At 39.8% G+C, this 21109-nt stretch overlaps 1 protein-coding gene across 1 annotated transcript in view; it reads left to right on the top strand.

The window, feature by feature from the left end:
- TENM3 (teneurin transmembrane protein 3) overlaps positions 1-16551 on the top strand; it is a 352902-nt gene extending 336351 nt beyond the window's left edge. Inside the window, 4 exon segments of the mRNA XM_009277346.2 lie at positions 3227-3523; positions 4932-6543; positions 9313-9443; positions 12963-16551. Coding sequence (XP_009275621.2) covers positions 3227-3523; positions 4932-6543; positions 9313-9443; positions 12963-13718 — 2796 coding nt within the window. The 3' untranslated portion in view covers positions 13719-16551.
- The last annotated feature ends 4558 nt before the right edge of the window (positions 16552-21109 follow it).

Below are 21109 nucleotides of genomic sequence, written 5' to 3' on the forward strand. Positions count from 1 at the left end.
TGTGGACCCATGGAGAGAGGAGCCCACGCTGGAGCAGGTTTGCTGGCAGGACTTGTGACCCCGTGGGGGACCCACACTGGAGCAGTCTGTTCCTGAAGGACTGCACCCCGTGGAAGGGACCCACGCTGGAGCAGTTAGTGAAGAACTGCAGCCAATGGGAAGGACTCACATTGGAGAAGTTTGTGGAGACCTGTCTCCCATGGGAGGGACCCCACGCTGGAGCAGGGGAAGAGTGAGGAGTCCTCCCCCTGCGGAGGAAGGAGCGGCAGAGACGACGTGATGAACTGACCGCAACCCCCATTCCCCGTCCTCCTGTGCTGCTGGGGGGATGGAGGTAGAGAATATCAGGAGTGAAGTTGAGCCTGGGAAGAAGGGAGGGGTGGGGGGAAGGTGTGTTAAGATTTAGTTTTTATTTCTCATTACCCTACTCTGATTTGATTGGTAATAAATTGGTGAGTGATCTCTCCCTGTCTTTATCTCGACCCACGAGCCTTTCATTGTATCTTCTCTCCCCTGTCCAGCTGAGGAGGAGAGTGATAGAGCAGCTTTGGTGGGCACCTGGCGCCCAGCCAGGGTCAACCCACCATATATTTTTATCATAATGAAACCCAGAGGTTTCAAATATATTTGGAGTGTGACTGTCTTAGGCACAATAAAAACGTTCAAGTTTTGCTGTAAAAGTATTTTGGTAGCAGAGCTGTTGTTAAGAAATGCTTCAGTTGAAGGCAGTACGTTAGCTGACGTACGTTATTCCAGCCCCATACTGTCCAATGAAAGAAGCTGTATCACCAAAACTTGTTGTTATTATAATTGCCATCTATATTACGAGATTATGCAAGCACAGCCAAAATTTCACCAAAAGCTCACAGGTCTGAAAGCAAGAGCTCTGTCAGCAGAATCTGGAAGCATGAATCTGGCTGGAGAAAGAGGCATTTCCTTTCTTTCCCCTCGTATCCTGCCCTTACACAGACCAGATGGAAAGTGAGAAGGCAAGGGATGTTATTATCCCATTTAGCAGATAAAGCAGTGAGACAGCCAGATTAAGTACTTTGCTGCAATTTACACCGGAAGGATGTGCTTAGCCAAGAAATTAACCACAATTGCTTGGACATCTGCCTTAACCATAAAACCACCCTTCCCTCTTTGCCAATTCAGAAATCAGAAGTGCCCATTCTCACTTCAGTGTCTAAGCCCAAGAGATAGACAAGAAAATTAATAAAAATCATAATTAAATGTAAAATAAGGAAGGGAAGATGGAAAGAAAGGGAGGGGGGAAAAAATCGGAGAAGGAAAACAGGCAGGGAGATGCAGAGATGAGTGGAGGCATGTGTGGGAGAGGCTGGAAAATAAAAGCCAGAGATAAACAAGATTTAAGAGTGAATTTAGGCAAATAATTGAATATTACATGTTGGAAAATTTAAACAAAAACTACCTGAAAATGAAAAAGTCAAAAAAATGACAAAAAGGAAGTGAATGGGAATGCTTCATAGTTAAAATTTAACCTACTTCTAGAATCAGTCTTGTAGCATTAATTTTTCAAAGTATATTTAAATAACATTTGATGGCTCATTATATAAAGTAGCTATTCTGCATCTGCTAGACTTTGTGTTCCTTTTTTAGAAGATTTACATGAAAACATGATTTTTGTTCTGAAATTGATAGTGCAGATTGTTCTTATGCCAGTGATTTCATATTGAAAAAGAGAAAGGTAATGTAGATAGATGACAGACAGACTGATATAAGCAAAACTGAGCATTTGCAGGATTTTTTTTTCATATTTGCCTATGACCCATCACCAGCACTTTAATGCTTTTTATGCCAATAATAAAGGATCTAATTTATATTGATCTTTTAGAAGCTTATGAGCCTCAGGGTATAAGTACCAATGTCCATGATATATGGATTTTTGAACATGCAGCCCTGAAAAATGCAAAGATCCTCCAGTCATTTCTTTGGTCAGGATATCTATTTTCTCATTCTTTTCTGAATGTTATTTAGCCATCTTTCTTCACCTCTTTGTAATGTATGCATCAAGTACTTGAAAAGGAACTTTAAAAAAAATCTTAATACACATAGCTATGCGTCCATTTGTCCCCTACTTCCCATAGGTTAGCAAAATACAGTGTTGAAAGATCTTAAGTTCTCAGTGTTTCACCCTCACCTGGAATAATTTTAAAAGGACACAGCAGATACAGAAATGGTTTACAGATGAACAAAGAAATCCTAGAGGCCTGTTTGAGAACACTAAAAAACAGTTCAAGGCAGAGGGAGAACGGACAATTGCGAAGATACCAATGTGGGAAAACTGGATCTTTTCCTTTCATAAATAAAGAAATGAGAGCTGATTCAATGAAACTGAAAGTTAGGATATTTAGAACATTAAAGGGGGGGGACTTCAATGTAAAAGTATTACATAGAAATCACTATCCACCACTATAGTTTACATATATAAATAATACAATTTTCAACATAAATGTATCTAGGCTAATTTCAAATTAAAGCAGTTATAAACTTCAAAGCATTTATAACTGTTTTTCAGTGGTTCAGTAGTCTTCCAGTCATTTATGGCTTTAAGCGGTCAGTTAACTAGGCAAAAGACATAATCCTCTACTAAGGATTTCAGCCTCATAAACATATTGCAGCTGTGGATGGTATACTGACTTAAACTTCCATTTGATCCAGAAGGGGAAAGCCTATGTTCTAAAAATTGTTTAATCTTAATTTGAAGATTTAATGTGCTTTTGAAGATCTTAATTTTGTATTTACCATTTTGAAAAATACTTGCTGTGGAGGATTAGGATTCAGTTCTTTCTTTAGCATGATTGTTATGAATTGGACAAGCGGTCGCTGGGAATATGTTTTGACAAAAATTTGCAGATATACTTTGGACTGCCTACAAAAGAAGTAGTTTGTTCACTGAAATGGCCCCATTTATTGCAGAAGTTTTCAGTGCACATCTTTCAGTATTTTCTTCACAGTTGACTAAGCATCGAGAAAGAACACATTGCAACCAATTCTGGGCCATCTCTTCATATAATGAGACCTTCTAAACTAGATGCTAATGTAGTGCCTTACATTTATATCAAGAAGTTGCTAAAATAATTTACGCGCACAGCAAATCAATCACTGTAAATGGTATTTAAAGAATAGCTAGCTTTGTGGAAATAATAAGTGGCTAGGGTTTGAACAGCATGATTTATTGTGTCATTTTGTTTGCTTTAAAAAGGTTAATGGCAGAAACCTCCTTTCAGTTGACTTTGATCGAACCACAAAGACAGAAAAGATCTACGATGACCACCGTAAATTTCTGCTGAGGATTGCCTACGACACGTCAGGGCACCCCACCCTGTGGCTACCGAGCAGCAAGCTGATGGCTGTCAATGTTACCTATTCATCCACTGGTCAAATAGGCAGCATACAGCGAGGGACGACTAGTGAAAAAATAGAGTATGATGGACAGGGAAGGATAGTGTCTAGAGTGTTTGCTGATGGGAAAACTTGGAGTTACACATATTTGGAAAAGGTAAAGAACACTCGGGTTTTAAAAAATGCTTTGAATGTGCTGAAATTCTGCAGCATCTGACTGCTGCATACAAAGCAAAAACAGGTAGTCGAAGCACATTTCAATTATTCTAGTATCAACATGTGATTCCTAGGGGAATGTTTTATACAATAGATATGTAATCACACTGTAGCTAATTGCTAGGAATTGATGTCTTTTTAAATTATTTAGGCCACTGACTAACAAGAAGCATCTGTATTTACCTTTTATCTTAACACTTAAAATAAGGTACAGGGACTAGATCTCTGCAGTGTAATTCAGTTGAAAATAATTTGTTTGTAAATTCTTCACTGTTGGTTTTTTTCACTACCAAGAAAAGCTCTTGTTTCTAAATAGTTACAGCTGTCAATTTGTTCTTGCTATATGTTGTGGCATCAAAATAAATGATAGGCAAAAGATCAGGAATCTTCATTATATACAACAATTGCTGAACGATAGCTCTCCCTCTAGAAATATCTGTGCAAATCCCGCTTGTGAGATCTCACGCCTGCTATGCAAAAAGAGAATCCATTTCTTTCTGGGATTTAAATATATTTCTATTGAAGCTGTTGCTCAGCAAATACTGTTCACTAGTCATTGCAGACATAATTTAATCAAGACCTATGATACATAATAGCCATGCATCAGAAAAATGTCAGAATAATTCCGAGTAGCTCCTTTTGATATAAATAATCAAACAATTGTCTTGCCTATGTCTTAAAAGCTTACTGAACAAGAACTCAGTATTCAGGGATCTCAGGCTATTCAAATTCTTCAAAATCATCTCTAATTGTAGGGAAGAAATTGTATCTCCCATATGTTGTTCTCCTCGTGAGTTAATGGCTCTAAGACGGTTTTACTTCTTCCCATATTAAACATGACTTATCTGAATCCATTGACAATCTGCTGTTTAGCTGTGAGTGCTTGATAAAAGAGTGATACAGTCATAACAAGCAGCAAATTATGAATGTGGAACTACTAATTACAGAACCCCTTACAATTAAGCATCCAAGTAAATTAGGCAGGGAGATGTTAACAACTTGTAAGGTCACAGTTTTACTTCTTCCCATATTAAACATGACTTATCTGAATCCATTGACAATCTGCTGTTTAGCTGTGAGTGCTTGATAAAAGAGTGATACAGTCATAACAAGCAGCAAATTATGAATGTGGAACTACTAATTACAGAACCCCTTACAATTAAGCATCCAAGTAAATTAGGCAGGGAGATGTTAACAACTTGTAAGGTCAAGGATAACTCAATTAAAGAGGAGATAATTTTCTCAAGTGGGAATGTCACATTTTTGTGAAGAAATAGTATCAGTATATGTGTATGTGAGGGGGTACTCCACCATTTGTCGCATGGTAAAAATCTGTTCTTAATTTTCAGTCAATGGTTCTTCTGCTTCATAGCCAACGGCAGTATATCTTCGAATATGATTTGTTGGATCGGCTTTCTGCTGTCACCATGCCCAGTGTTGCTCGTCATACCATGCAGACTATCCGCTCCATTGGCTATTACCGGAATATATACAACCCCCCGGAAAGTAATGCTTCTGTTATAATGGACTACAATGAAGAAGGGCAGCTCCTTCAAACTGCTTTCCTGGGGACAAGCCGAAGAGTATTATTCAAGTACAGACGGCAGACCAAGCTCTCAGAAATTTTATACGATAGTACAAGAGTTAGTTTTACTTATGATGAGACAGCAGGAGTCCTGAAAACAGTAAACCTCCAAAGCGATGGTTTTATCTGCACCATTAGATACAGGCAAATTGGCCCACTGATTGACAGACAGATTTTCCGCTTTAGCGAAGACGGAATGGTAAATGCCCGATTTGACTACAGCTATGACAATAGCTTCAGAGTGACTAGCATGCAAGGTGTCATCAATGAAACCCCATTGCCTATTGATCTCTACCAGTTCGATGATATCTCTGGCAAAGTTGAACAATTTGGAAAATTTGGAGTTATATATTACGATATTAACCAGATCATTTCGACAGCTGTAATGACCTACACAAAACACTTCGATGCACACGGCCGCATCAAGGAAATTCAATATGAAATATTTCGGTCATTAATGTATTGGATTACAATTCAGTATGATAACATGGGACGAGTGACAAAAAGAGAAATTAAGATTGGGCCATTTGCCAACACCACAAAATATGCTTACGAATATGATGTAGATGGTCAGCTCCAGACAGTTTATTTGAATGAAAAAATAATGTGGCGATACAACTATGACCTGAATGGTAACCTCCACTTGCTCAACCCCAGTAGCAGCGCCCGTTTGACGCCACTTCGCTATGACCTGAGAGACAGAATAACTCGACTAGGTGATGTTCAGTACCGATTAGATGAAGATGGATTTCTGCGTCAGAGGGGTACTGAAATCTTTGAATACAGTTCCAAGGGCCTTCTTACTCGAGTTTATAGCAAAGGCAGTGGGTGGACGGTGATTTACCGTTACGATGGACTTGGACGACGAGTTTCCAGTAAAACCAGCCTTGGACAGCATCTCCAGTTTTTTTACGCAGACCTTACTTACCCAACCAGGATAACTCACGTATATAACCACTCAAGTTCTGAAATCACATCTCTTTACTATGATCTGCAAGGACACCTTTTTGCCATGGAAATTAGCAGTGGAGACGAGTTTTACATTGCATCAGACAATACGGGGACACCATTGGCTGTTTTCAGTAGCAATGGTCTCATGCTTAAACAAATTCAATATACGGCTTATGGAGAGATCTATTTCGACTCTAACCTTGACTTCCAGCTGGTAATAGGATTCCACGGAGGCTTATACGACCCACTGACCAAGCTAGTCCACTTTGGAGAAAGAGATTATGACATACTGGCAGGCCGGTGGACAACACCTGATATTGAAATCTGGAAGAGAATTGGGAAGGATCCAGCTCCTTTTAATTTGTACATGTTTAGAAATAACAACCCAGCCAGTAAAATACACGATGTGAAGGATTATATCACAGGTAAAAGAAGGTTACTTAATTGCAAGACTGTCTCCCACTTCCTCAAAATTTACCTTTCTGTGTTCTCATAATCTGGAATCTGATTACCTGGGTTATAGGCTGAGGATATTGTCTGGGGAAGGTTAGTAAAGAAACTCTCAGAGAAGCTAATTGTTCAGAAAAGTACTTGGCGTTTAGAACCAGATCAACAAAGTGATTTTAGCTTGGGGGTGCTGGACCTATAGACATCCAATTTAGACTGGAATTCACAATATTGGTGAAGTACCTAAATATGTCCTACTTGGAAAAGTTCTTTATGAGGAAGCATTAAGCACTTAACAATGAGAATATTACAGCAAACACGCTTATCAGGAATAGTGAAATAGCAAATGGGAGATTTTGAAAATACCTGATCTAGCTTTAGACATTGATTTAGGTACCTGCATAAGAGATTAAGATCCACAGACCATTATCAGCTTTCAGGTTTAGGTAACTAAACCTAAACCTTGTGCCCTACACAGTCCTTATGGTGCTTTAATATTGGACTGTTGACCCAAAAAGATAATTCGGAGCATCTCAGTATACAGAGGGGTTGGGTTTTCCAAAGCACATTTTGGAGTCCCAGTGGAATACATCTCTTCCTCTCCCACTGACTGAACTGTAACACAAGGTGCCTCAGCTAGAGATCTCAGTGCATTGGGAGAGGAAAGAGGAGCCCTAGGTTCTCCTTCCAATACTGTTAGGCATTACCCAGTGCTCTTATAATGAAAAAAATAGACTCCTTGAGCAAGTACAAGAGTAAGAACACCTCAAGACCATTCATGAGAATCTCCTTACATGTGTATTAGAGTCAGGCTTCTTCATGACTCTGGGCTATTGAGCAGTAAAAAGTGCATATTCATGGACCAAAAAGACCAAAGACAAGAGGGAGTGAGACTGTAAGGTAGCAGCAAGGGCAGGAGGGGTCTTTCTGTGACCAATTTAACTCATTAACATGGCAGCAAATATTCACTGGAAGTTGGTTGATATTTTCCAGGGTAGGTTTTTGCAAGGCTACTAATGTAATTGGCTAAGAAAGAGAAATCCAATAAGCTCCAGGGCCAGCACAAAGTAATGAGTACACAGCCAGGAGTAGGGAGGGAGTAGGATATAGAAAAAGAAGTGTGAATTTCTCTTTTGGCAACAAAAAGCTGCTAACGTTCCACTTCTTGTATAACTAAGTTCTTAGGGAACCTATATGCTTTTTGTGGGTCTAGAGTTAGTGATGTGTAATGTTTTCCATTATTCTACATATAAAAAAATCTGATTGCACGTCACCAGCAGTTTCTGAAAAATGCATTGCTCAGATACATTTGAATTTTCATATTTGAATAGATGTAAATAATCCGAAATATTTTACACAGACGGTGCCAGACTACAGGTGGGGCTCAGCCCCACTTACGAGTTGTACGAGACTACCACTCAGAAAAGCATCCTGGGAATCAAGTGGGTTTGCATTAATTTAACAAACAGCAGCTATTAACAGGGTTGCTAATGGGCTGTCTGGGAACAAGAATAACAACAGACCTTTGAATCTGTCCTCTTTTAGCAGCATGTGCTGTAGGGGATGCAGTTGTAATCAGATTCTTTGTGGCATTGAAAATGATGCACTTAGTTCACGAATTGCCCTCAAAATACAGTTTTAGTTCTTTTCTTAACATCTTTGATGTATGGAATACATAGACACACGCTGCTCATATAAGGTTATCATTACAATGAGTAATTTGGCTGACTGGCAGTTCTAGATGTAGAGCCTCATGAGGTGTATCATTTATCTGGAACGGTTAGAAATTATTTTAAGGTAAATATTTTTCATTCTTTTAACATTTGGAAAAATTCGGTTCCTTATTCCACTTATTTGGGGGTTTCATAAATGAAAACTACTAGACCTGGTAAAGGAGCACTCTGCCAACTTCTGCTAAGCTTAGCATTTGTGAAAGATAGGGTAGAAAGACAGAAAAAAGGCAGAGCACCCATTCTTGCCCAACAATTGTTAATTAATTAATTGTTGGCATCCCTAATTTATGTATTTTTAACAGAACATAAAATGTATCATAAATAATGTTATCTAATGCTATTTTAGTATCCTGTCTGCTTACTGATGCAACTGTAATACATTTCATTAGCTTTTAATTTCATCAGTCCAACTTCATCTTGAAGAGGGGGAGATTTCTCTTGAACCAACCTAAAATTTCTGCCAAATCATTTAAAAGGTAATTGACCATACAGGTGTTATTTCAGGGGTAGTTTGAAGACATTACAATAACACATACATAACAAAAGGACAGGATGTGCTCTGCAGTACTTTTTCCTTTTTGCTTTGTTTTAAAGTATTGATGATGAAGGTGCAACATAGAGCATGTTCAGCCTGACCATGAAATCCCAGTTAGTTTAGGCTATATTAGAAGGAAATCTCACTTCAGTTGTGCTCCTGAAGTTGTTCTGGAAGTCACTGAGGCCTGCAGAATTGCTGAAACCTGCAATGCCTTTCAAACGAGCATAGTGCAATTCTTACATAGAACAGAAGTTTTCTTGTAAGTTTAGGACTTCAAGTTTACTGCATAGGCTTGCTATTCTAGCTGTAGTACAAATCTAAATCCATCCATATCAAAAGGAAGACTGTTGAGTAATTTTCATGTTACAGAAGGAAATCAACTATGCCAAAAACTATTCCATGTAACAATGGTATGATTGCAAAATATGGAACAATTCTAATACTTTTCTCTTTTTTTTTTAATAATTCTGTTTCAGATGTTAACAGCTGGCTGGTGACATTCGGCTTTCATCTGCACAATGCCATTCCTGGTTTCCCTGTTCCGAAATTTGATTTAACAGAACCTTCTTATGAACTTGTGAAGAGTCAGCAATGGGAGGACATACCAGTAAGAAACAAAACTAAACATACAAATGGAACAAGACAGAACGTTCCCTTCTATTCAGATCTTATTAGGCATGGATAATCCTGACAGGGTTACTTGCTAAGTTAAATCTGAACAGTGCTTTTCAAACCTCTAATTTTTATCTACTTTCAAGAGAATTTAAGAAATTACAGATGCTGTTTTTTCTTACAGATTTGCTAAGTTAGGTACCATTTTAAATAAGCCTTTGTTTGCTTTCAGCAGTAGTTAAAATGCAGAAAGACAATAATCAATGAAAAGAAGTTTAAGACCCTGTAAAGATGTCTAAGTTAGACCCTTTAAAGATGTCTAAAGTTTTGTACAGAAACTACAGAGATTAGATTTGTACTAACACTCTGCCTGAAGGCAGAAACTGTAGTAAAAAATAGACTGTGAAATAAACAGAAGAACAGAGAACAGAAATTATGCATACCAGGCACTGTACTAACACTCTGCCTGAAGGCAGAAACTGAACACTGTAGTAAAAAATAGACTGTGAAATAAACAGAAGAACAGGTGATATAAATTATGCATACCAGGCACCAGTACAATTTTACTTCTCTTTAATATTAACCATGTTTTATATGTAAAGATAAAATATTGAAAATGAAATTACCTGAGGTAAAACCCATTACATTACATAAAACCAAAACTCCAGGTGCTTATGAAGTTCTTTGGGAGGAAAAAAATGAACTTCAGGCCTGAAAACCTGCTACAGAGTTTTAAATGATAGAAGAAATAAATGTGGAAGTTAAAATCTAAATCTGCTATTTAAGAAAATTATATTTACAAATCAAACTTGCTCAAAGATCAAAGACCTATGCCCTTGAAAATCCTACAGTTCTCAGTTAAGAAGGAGGTGTTAAGAGACAGTAAAATGGGTAATCCCATTGTAAGCAGTCAAAACCAGATCTCTTTTTATAAGAATCATGATAGAGAAATTTAAGAGATTAAAAGAGGATATGATCTTGAAGAACCTTGCAACTTAATTTAGACAAAAATCATTAGAAGGGTGGCCCAGCAGAAGGGAGCATATGGAAGCTAATTTTGCATGCATGAAGTGACCCGCTATATATCTATTTTAATAGCCAGGGATTGAGTAACAGGGAAAGACCTTAGAGCACAGCATGAGAATAGTGTCTCCCACGAACAGTAGAAGCAGTGAAGGAGGAGCATTGCAAGTACCCCAGGCAAGGTGGTTGTATCAGAGATAAGAGACCCATCATCAGGCCTGGCTGTGAAGAACTCTCAGAGGTTGTTTATTTAGATCTCAAAGGCTGGAGAATGCAATTATCCACTAACACCAGCAAAGGTGCATCAGGAAAAGAACAAGTCTGGTCAAAAAGATGAGAGCAGACAGCTAGTTGTCAAAAATGTTCACGAAAGACCTCAACAACACGAGGAGTGTCAGGGGCATGTGACATGACAGAGAGAAAGAGAGAAGTGGGAGGAACACAAAGATTCAAAATTCTCAGGTAGGAAGAAACTGTGACTATGATGTTCACTGTTGAACAAGCAAATGCAACCAGGAGCCAGAAGTAAACACACAAACCACTTAGTATTTTGAAACATTCTGGAGTGAGTGAGCTTTACCGAGCTCTGAGGTTTTGCTTCAGAGCTCTGAGGATACATGTTAAAAATAAACAAACTTTGTCGTTATGAAGTTGCTATAGCATCTTGCTGCTCTCACTGATGAGCGTGCTGTCTAGAATATATTTTGTGCTCAATAGCTTTCATGTAGGATTTACAGCAGCTGAAATCCATACTTGTTATCAAGTGCAGAGAGGAATCCGCCACATTCAGGAAGAGCTGAGAGTCCAAGTCAATTCATAATTCCCTCAGGAACTGTCCCCTCCAGAAAGCCGCCCTCATGGCAGAGCAGAGAAGCCTTTGCAGACCTTTTGCCAGGCTTTGATTAGCAGCAAGGCTGAATTAAGGTTGTAGGAGTCTGTTAATGACTCCTGCTTGGTCTCCCACCCAGAAATTTGGGAAAACTAAACAGGCTTTTGCCTCATTTGTCAGCAATTAATCAAGTGAGTTAAACGGTATTTTACTGAAAGGAGTAAGGGTCAATTGGAAGATAAACTGGATCATCCACAGAAACTTAAGTACTCCTTTTCAAAAGTGCAGCCAAAGCTATTTAAATCTTTCTCTCTGTTCCCTGCTGAGACAACTGCTAGGGCAGCTGTCTGCTCCCCACTTCCGTCAATACTAGCTCATTCACAGCTTGTAGCTGTTAAGACCCAGGGTTAGACAGATAATATGTGCCCATTCTGCGCAGTTGTAAGGTCTCACCCCAACCACAGCTGACCCCGTAATGTGAGCTGCCCCACTAGCTAGCTGCGCTGGCTAACCATTCCTGCTAACTGCTCCTGCTCTTCTAGCTCTTCTGGCTAACCACAGCAGTTACGCTGTCAGGTCCCGTTCCCCAGCTATCCTCTCTCTTTACCAAGAGTCCATCTGGCATACTGGGCCACACATAGCTCTTAACAGTCAAGCAAACTTTTTAAACAGATTCTCCTATCCTAGCTTTTCCATCTTGTGCTTTTGCACCTCACAATTGCACCTCTTATTTCCTCCCCTTTATAGCACACCTACCTTTTCAAAAAGAACACCCCAGATACGGTAAAACATGAAATACCAAGCGAGCGTATTTTAGACTTGCCTGTTGGTTCTTTTCATTCATTGCCCCTTCTCTTTGCTAGCTGTCAACAAAGCACTCTGCTATATTCAGGACTGCACCCCTGTGAAGTTCTGGGGAGAGAAGCTGCTTGTCTCTTTTAGGCAGCATGCTGATACTTGGAGTGAAAAGGAAGCTCGCACAACTGAATTGGCCCCAGCTTTTTCACACATGCCCTTTTATCAGTTTCTGCAATTATTTGCAAGAAAGGGCATCAGCCCCCAATATTCCACCCCTCTGCTATGTACCATTTGCTTCCTTCTCTTTTACAGTTTGATTCCCCCCCCGCCTTCCTTTGGCAGCTTGAGGGGTTATGAGGGCCTCCCTGCAGTTTGGTCTCAGACTGCAGCTACGTGAGAGACTCTATCTCCTAACTCAGCGTAAAGAAGGGCTTGCTCCTGTTCTAAAGCACAGCTTCGTGACCTGCAAAAATCTCAATTTGGATGGACCCATGGTAGACAGGAATCACAGTCAAACAAGCTCAGAGGATAAGATGACACTGTAGTAAGATAGCTCTTACCCATATTAAGTATTAGTATTGCAAAGGTCTGTCCTGTGCAGCCCAGTAAGTAGCCTCTGAAGTTAAATCTTATTTTTGTGCAGGTTCTCGGGGAGACAAAGAGAAAAAGCACTGAACATTACCAAACAAAATAGTCTTCTAACTCAGCAGAACAAGCAGTATGTAGATTTAATTAACTCCTTGGCACTGTCAGTTGTGGCATGTCCTGTTGTCGTCCACGGGCAGCACACCAAGAAAGCCTGGCTGTTTGGCATCTAGAGGGCTACAGATGGCTGGTAAAACTTCTGTCTGTTCTTGTTTACAGCCAATTTCTGGAGTGCAACAACAAGTGGCGAGACAAGCAAAGGCTTTCCTTTCCCTGGGAAAGATGGCAGAAGTGCAGGTCAGCAGACGGAAATCCAGTGGAGAGAAGTCATGGCTGTGGTTTGCTACAGTGAAGTCTCTGATTGGGAAAGGGGTGATGCTCGCTGTCAATCAAGGCAAAGTGCAAACAAACGTGCTCAACATTGCAAATGAGGACTGCATAAAAGTGGCAGCTGTTCTGAACAATGCCTACTACCTAGAAAACTTGCATTTCACCGTTGAGGGAAAGGACACGCACTATTTTATCAAGACCACCTCCCCCGAGAGTGACCTTGGGACACTGAGGCTGACAAGTGGGCGGAAGGCCCTGGAGAACGGCATCAACGTCACCGTTTCCCAGTCCACCACTGTGGTAAACGGCAGGACTCGTAGGTTTGCCGATGTTGAAATGCAATACGGTGCTTTAGCGCTTCACGTCCGCTATGGCATGACACTTGATGAGGAAAAGGCCCGAATACTGGAGCAAGCCAGGCAAAGAGCTCTTTCCAGTGCCTGGGCCAGAGAACAACAGAGAGTAAGAGATGGAGAGGAAGGCGCCAGGTTGTGGACAGAAGGAGAAAAGAGGCAGTTGCTAAGTGCTGGAAAGGTACAAGGATACGATGGGTACTATGTACTCTCTGTGGAGCAATATCCAGAATTGGCAGACAGCGCTAACAATATACAGTTCCTCAGACAAAGTGAGATAGGAAAGAGGTAACACACTGGCTTAGCTCAGGCTGCCAAAGAGACTGTGTACCAGTGTCTTCTAAAAAGGAGACCAAACTGTTTTGCTGCATTACTACTTGAGCCTAAGCTTACATCTTTGCTCAGATTTTTCTGTAGCACAATCCGAACAGACTCTGTAACGAAAAGAGCGCCTTCCAGAAGAATGATACTGCTAATGACAAAACTTTTTTTTTTTCTCAATGACCTTAAAGGTGATCTGCTTTAAAGAATATGTTTACATATGCATATCGCTGCACTCAAGTTGGACTGAAAAGTATTGAAAAATAAAAGAAAAAGGCCTACAGATTTTGCAACAGGCTGTCTGTTCCTTTGAGGCACTGTATTTAATTAAGATACAGACCCATACAGTGTTTCCAAATATTACTGAATTGTTGACCTTTGCTTACGAGAAGTAGTCTCTCTCTCTCTCTCTTTTTTCTCTCTCTCTCACTGCATAGGATGTGGTATATATCTGTTAATTTTAAAATGTGGGGCAAAAATTACTGTTTATAGACAACCCAACTGCTTTAAACTGTGCTGCTTTCTAAAAGGACATTGGCACAAGTGATTTATGCTACCATGGGAATTTAATAATGGATTTTACAGTGCTAACATGGTTTGCCTTGGGGGGAAAATGGCAAGTAGAATCCTTGTTGCAGATAAGCAAAGGAAACCCTGATTTTTTTGTAAATTATGTGAGACAAGTTGTTTATGGAGTTTTATATGAATTACAATTTACTGTACATCAAATATTAGTCTCAGAGGAGTTAATTTATGTAAAGTGTTTAAAAAAGTTTATACTTAAAAATAAAATGATAAAAACATGTGCTGTGTGTGATTTTTTTAAAGAAAAAGGAATTGCACCTTTTATGTTATAGCTGTACAGTATAAAGGATTATATTGTAGAGATATAACAGTGATGACTAATGTCCAAAAGTGTTAATATTTTTGTATTAGGTTTAAAGCTGTGCATCTATCACTCTGCTGATAGGATGGGACACTCCAAAGTGGCTGGCTGAATCAGACCGCAGCTCCCTCCCCTCCCGTGCCACTCCTGTCACCCAGGCCAGTGCCACTTCATCATTGTTAGAAGGCACAGTAACCAAATAAGTCTCGTTTATTATGATGGAAGACTTTAATAGGTTGGGTTTTCCTTGTCTTTTTCCAGCCCTAATGTAATAAATGGACATTTATTCATACCAGGTGGGGTTTCTGTTGTTTTTTTAGAAGCTTTGTTTCACAATGGAGAGAATAGTGTCTCAGGTGCTTGGCAAATTGTATTTAGAAGAAGAAGAAGAAATGATGTAGTTTCATCCAGTTATGTCAGCTTTGTCTTCTGTATAATACAGCTCTTTTAGATGTTGTAACTCCAGATAGAAGAAGCGTACCTCTGACCTGATGCTACAGAATTGCTCTTTAGGCAGGCAGGCTCTTCAGTAGGTTCATCTCCTGGCCTTCAGTTGGCAGATCAAATCCCATTACTGTGAACACTGAACCTGGGGATGGAGATGAAGGTCCAATTCTAGTGCCTAGTCTGCATCTCCACACCACTGCATAGATCTGGCATGCTCTGCTCCAAGGCCCAGTATATTTGCTGCAGGACAGAACTGAAGTGTGCAGCTGGTTCCTTATAGGAAGCCTGCGGTGGCATCTATGGCATCTGTTGTACATCTTGGCTGAAACCATTCTTAGAGCTTTACTCTCATGAGCACTAAATTCAGCCACAAAAATAAATATTTTTAAGATGAGACAAAATTGGGGTTTTTTGATGTTCATTGAAATATACACAGTATTTCTATCCATGTATTATAATGACGAAACATAGTAAGTGAACGTGTCTTAACTATGAATGGTTCAAGTGGATGTAATAAAAATAGTTTTCTAACTGCTTTGTATTCTGAGAGTCTATGGTATTACATACTCTAAATTGCACATTAGGATTGTTTGATAAACAGATTTGAATTTCTCCCAGCCAAGTCGCTACCGAATCTACAGTATCAGTGCTATTACTGTATGTGTGTATTTCGTAGAGCATACAGAACTAATTACACATATAATGAATGCTAATCATCTATTAGAATGAAAGCACAGATTAGTTGTTAGTATTTTTACCCTTGAAGTCTTGAGGGCCCTAAATTTAGAGAGGATATGTCAGACCCCAGAGGCGTGTCATTGATCTACATACTCTTTTTAAAGATGTAAAATGCTAGGTGTTTGCAGTTCTGTTGGGTGGCTCTTCCACAGCACTGTATTTAGCATGCTGTAAGTGCTCTCTGTTGAAATAGGCTCATATTCTAAATTATGTCAAATGTTTCTGTTCTGTTTGAATATGAAAAGCTTGTATAACATGTCAACAATGAAATATATCTCCTACTTGACGCATACCAGTTCCTTCTCCTTTGTTCTGGCACCAATAAACAACAAATTATAGTATCTGTTGGTGATCATTTTAGATAAAGTCAAATCAAGCCAATTAGTGGCCTTGTTAGTAGGTATAATGAGCCTATTTCTTGCTAAGACAGACTTGTGATCTGGACATGCTCCTGCAGGAAATAGTGACCTTGGGGAATACATAAACAAAAGATCTTTTTAAAGAAAAAATATGTATAATTAAAAGAAGCATATTACAAAAAAAAAGAAAGGAGATTCTAAGTATTTTAGACAATGCCAGTCAAAATGCTATCCTGATATTTTGAGATGTATATTTCGTCTGATTTGTATTGTTCTTTTAATTTGCCTTCTTAACTTTATATGTGTCCTGAATTTTCCACAAATTGATAACTATAGATTGCATCTAGGCTTTCCAATAAAAGCCAACCCAATGTGTGTGTGCGTGTTTATATTTGTTTTTTAAATCTGTATGTCAGATACTGCATCTGTGCTATTGCTTTTCTCGTTGTATCGGAAGAAGCAAACTGATCCAGTTGCACTGGTACTGATTCATTTGCTTCGCAGTTGGCAGTATCTTTTTTGACTCTGTCCAATGGCCTCGTCCGCTAACTCAGCAAAGTCAATTACTCCATGGGATCTCTCAGGTGGCCTACTTTAGAGAAAACATTAAATATACCTCACAAAGCCAAATCTTTTATAGATAAGGAAAAGCCAAAGAACAAAAAAATCAGAACTGTTCTCTCTCATGTCCTCCTGAGTAAAAATATGACAAAAAGTATTTGATTATAAATAATTAGGTTAGCACTGGTAGTTACATATATACACAGAAGAGATCCTTCAATCTGCATTTAGACCCACTTTGCAGAAACTGCTGACTTCAGCACTGCTATATGTCAAGAGACGGCTTTGATTTTAGTTGGAACAGGCAGACTTCACCACACTTACTTTGTAGTGACAACCTCGAGTTGATAACATGTTGCTCCAGCACGAATCAGGTCACTCTGCTTAGCTAACTGTGGCCTAATTTTGTTATTTAGAAAAAAAAAAAAAAAAAAAAAAAAGCCAGTAAGAGAGCTTTGTATGTTCACGCTTGGGAGGTGAGAGATTTGCATTTGACAAGGGGGGGGAAAAAAAAAAGCCTGTTACCACTGCTACTCTTCAGAGGCACTTTTAAAGTGATGGCTGAGACTGTAAAAGAAAAAACACTGCATAAAATAAAATTTTAAAACGATTGTCTATGAGAGAATAGGCTGCATTCGCAGAGAATCCGAGATGACAAAATGTTTGAATTCTGTTTTCAGAAAAAAAAAGAAAAATCTTCTAAAAGTGTTAATACCTTGGTTTATTGCTAACTCCAGAATGGCAAGCTTACATACATATGGCCAGCTTGAGAACCTTTAAGAGCAAGAGCAAGAGACTAGTGTGTAATTCTTTGGGGATGGGAAACACAAAGCAAAGACACTTAATAGAAACAGCTTCTAAGCAGCTTATTAGAAGCTGCTTATTTGACACTTATTAGAAGCTGCCAGGGTTAAAAATAAGCCAAAGCAGAGCGTCGCACAGCATAAACTGAACAGCACAGGCACAGTGAAATCACACCTCTAACTGCAAAGCCACATCCAAACCGACCAGACTGATCAGCTTCTCATCTGCAACCAGTTAGTGCTAAGGACTAAATATGCAATGCTTATAACATTAAATTGATTTTTGACTGCACACACAAGTTGCTGGGGCTCAGTGAGCCCAAAAAAAAGCCAAAATGAAAACCAGTTCATTGACGGGCCAATTTCTTCCCTCTGGGAAAAAAGGAACACGTAGTCTATAGCCGTCATGCTGACGGACAGAGCTTAAGACTTTAATTTTTCCTCTGAAGTTTTTAGCTTTGTGGCAGTGACCATATGAGGCAAATTTAACTGTGTGAGTGCCTAGGCTAGACCTATAAAAAAAGTCAAAACACTAATAATAGATAAAGCCCCGCTCCTCCCCCTCAGCCCATTTTTCAACAGGAGTAACGTAAATAAGGATGCTAACGCTTAATTAAGTGCACCACCAAAATCTGAAAAAATGCAGCCTGTCTGTTCATCCATCCCAGAAACCTGAGTATTTGTTGCAGGTCACTAAAAACGTCTTAGGCCTTTCAGGGCGAAAAGATGGTGGAAAGGTTTGTTTCTCATGCCACCTCCTAATCACATGATATAATACTGGCTATTGCAGTTGGTACTGTGAGGGTGACAGAGGAACAAGAACATGCTGTCTGACACTCGGGTACAGTCTGCCCTGCTTTAGTAAGGGGATGTGCTGGGGATGGTGGGGGAGGGAGAGGGAGGTGGTCTGTCATTTAGGTGGTCTAAAATGCAACAATGGGAGTGAAGTCACACAGTATCGCACAAATACTGGCATGAGGATTATCTTAACTGCGCTGTTCTTTGTGCACATGCCTTAAAAAAATTTTAGAAAAAAAAATCCTGGCCTGATTTCTAGCATCACAAATTCATGCAATTCTGAGCTGTGCAAGGATAACATAAAATGCATCCCTAAATAAAGATAAACATGCTAAATATTGTTCCCCACTTCTAAACAAAGCAAGCTAAACAGTAACACCATCCCTTTCTTTAAGTATGCAAGAGTCTTATATGCAATTTGGAAGGTGAAGAACAAGTATAATAACACAGCAGCTCATTAGAGTGTCACGTTTTCACAGAACCTATTTTATTGCATTTAGTAGTTCTGCAGGTAAACTCTCTTGCTGTTAATTACTATAACCTCCTAGGTAAATTGAGTAATCCTTTTAATTTACTAAGCTAAAATTCTGTCATTGAGGAATATAAATTTCTAGAGACGCATTTTTTTTTCCTACTATAAGTCAAAGCTCATAGTAACGTAATTATGCAGCTTAGAGTTAATGGTTCACACAAAGCTGTCTTAATAAAGCCTTTTGGGATTCAGGAGGAAAAGGAGGAAATTCAGAAACTAAGAACAGGGCTGGAAGGCAACAACATGTTTCAACTGGCTCTAGTTACTCAATCACACTTAAGCTGTCTGAGACAGCAGGGAGAGTGCCATGCATTACAGAGGCACACGGGAAATTGTTATCCCAACGCAATGAAGTATTTCCACATTCCAAGCTCAGGAATCATTTTAAAACTGAAATTACAGGAATGGCTATCTAATGAACCAATTAACCTTACATCAATCAAAAAAAAAAAAAACAGTATAGGGAAAGCTAATGGAGGAATCAGTTAAGAATTCAAGTCTGAGAGTAACTATAGGCATGCGACACTGTAGAATAAAGTCCATCCAGTGTTTGCTGTCAAGAGCTACTGGGGGAAAAAATGGGATGGGGGAGCTGGGGGGGTCTACAAGACCATAATACTAGGATCAGGTGCTAGTCACCATTTTCCACAATGATGGGGAAGTGCATATAAAAAAAAATTAGTGACACCAACATCTGCAGATGACAAAAATTGATGGAGTGGCAAATAATGGCTAGGACAGAGCAGTCATACAGAACAATATGGATCACTCGCTGAAGTGAGCCCATTCAAACAAAATGCATTTTAATACAGGCAACTCCCGAAGTAAAATATCTCAGAATAAGAAATGCAAATCTTGCTATGAAAGGTATGTAGCCGCCTACAAGAAAGCAATGACTGGAAAGAATGAGGAGCGCATAATAAATAACTAACTCATTGCGAGATTCCAGTACAATAGTGGTGGCAATGAAGAGCTCATAGGTGTGGAGAAGCTTGAGATTACTGGCCTTGTTAAACAAGGGAAATAGGAAGGCAATGTTATCTCTGCACATGGCACCGACAACAATACTGTTGCATACAGTCCTGGTGAATGCATCGTGAAGATGCTGTTGAAACCCTGGGGAGAGAGTACACAAGGAGACATCACACATAAATCTGAAGCTTGGGGGGAAAAAAAAAACAACCTCTTGCAGGGAGAGATTGAAACAGCTCACCCAAGAAGAAAAAAAAAAAGGGGGGGGGGCGCCAAAGGGTGCCTTGACCATAGACTCTAAGTGCCTTCCCAGAAAAAACCCCACATTGTAGTAAAGTGCTTCTAAGTGGGGGAGGAGGGAAGAGGCAGTAGGTGGGAATGCAATTCTGATAAAAGTCACATTAGGAATTGGGTACTAAAAATAAAACGGGGGGGGGGGGACGGGACGGAGACAGACGGACGCGGGCAGGGGAGCTCTGTTTCATGACCGCTAGAACAAACTACAGGAAAAGTAGTTTCCAGAAGCTTTTGGCAAAACAGGTGGCTATTGGAATTACATGTAATGGATGCTGGTGATGGGAGTTTAGACCAGATGATGGCGCCGTCCATTTAGCCTCACAGGAGGCATCAAAGTGAAAACTTTGTAACTCTGGTAAACACCAGGCCAGAGGGTTTGGGTTTGTCCCCTTATTCCCTCCCCTTTTCCAACCCTGAAATATCCAAATTAATTTGATACAGACTGAAGCCAACAAAGACTACTCTAAAAGCCCCGAGTTTTTAAATGGACAGTGCAAGGCTGAGGCATTTTAAAAACATCCCTTAGTTTCTAACTAAAATAAACCTCCTCACTCTCTATTAAATTCTCTTCACGGGCGTAGGAGCTAATATGCCTCTATATTTATGTCTCCAAGGCATCCACAGGCAAGTGTTTAGGTTAAAAAAAAAAAAAACAAACCTTGTCTGCGCCAACAGTGACTGCACTTTGCCCTGAGCGTACATTGCCCTCAATTACCGACTCTCCCTGCTCCTTCCCAGGTGTTTCATGCTCTGTCAGCTCTGGTGAAGGTGGGACAGCATCTAGTCATTACTCGGTGCGAAATGGGGAGCTGCTGCCTGCAGCGTCGCCAGGGCAGACTTGCTGTGCGGGCACCCAGAACGCGAGGATCGCCAAGCTACCGCCCCTGCCTTACCCAGGGAAAGGAAATTGCTCCCTCCCGGGTCCTGCCCCACCTCACAAAGAAGCTCAGACTAAAGGGCGCTCCCAGC

This window comes from Aptenodytes forsteri, unplaced genomic scaffold (assembly GCF_000699145.1).
Source record: "Aptenodytes forsteri isolate BGI_AS27 unplaced genomic scaffold, ASM69914v1 Scaffold65, whole genome shotgun sequence".
NCBI lineage: Eukaryota > Metazoa > Chordata > Aves > Sphenisciformes > Spheniscidae > Aptenodytes > Aptenodytes forsteri.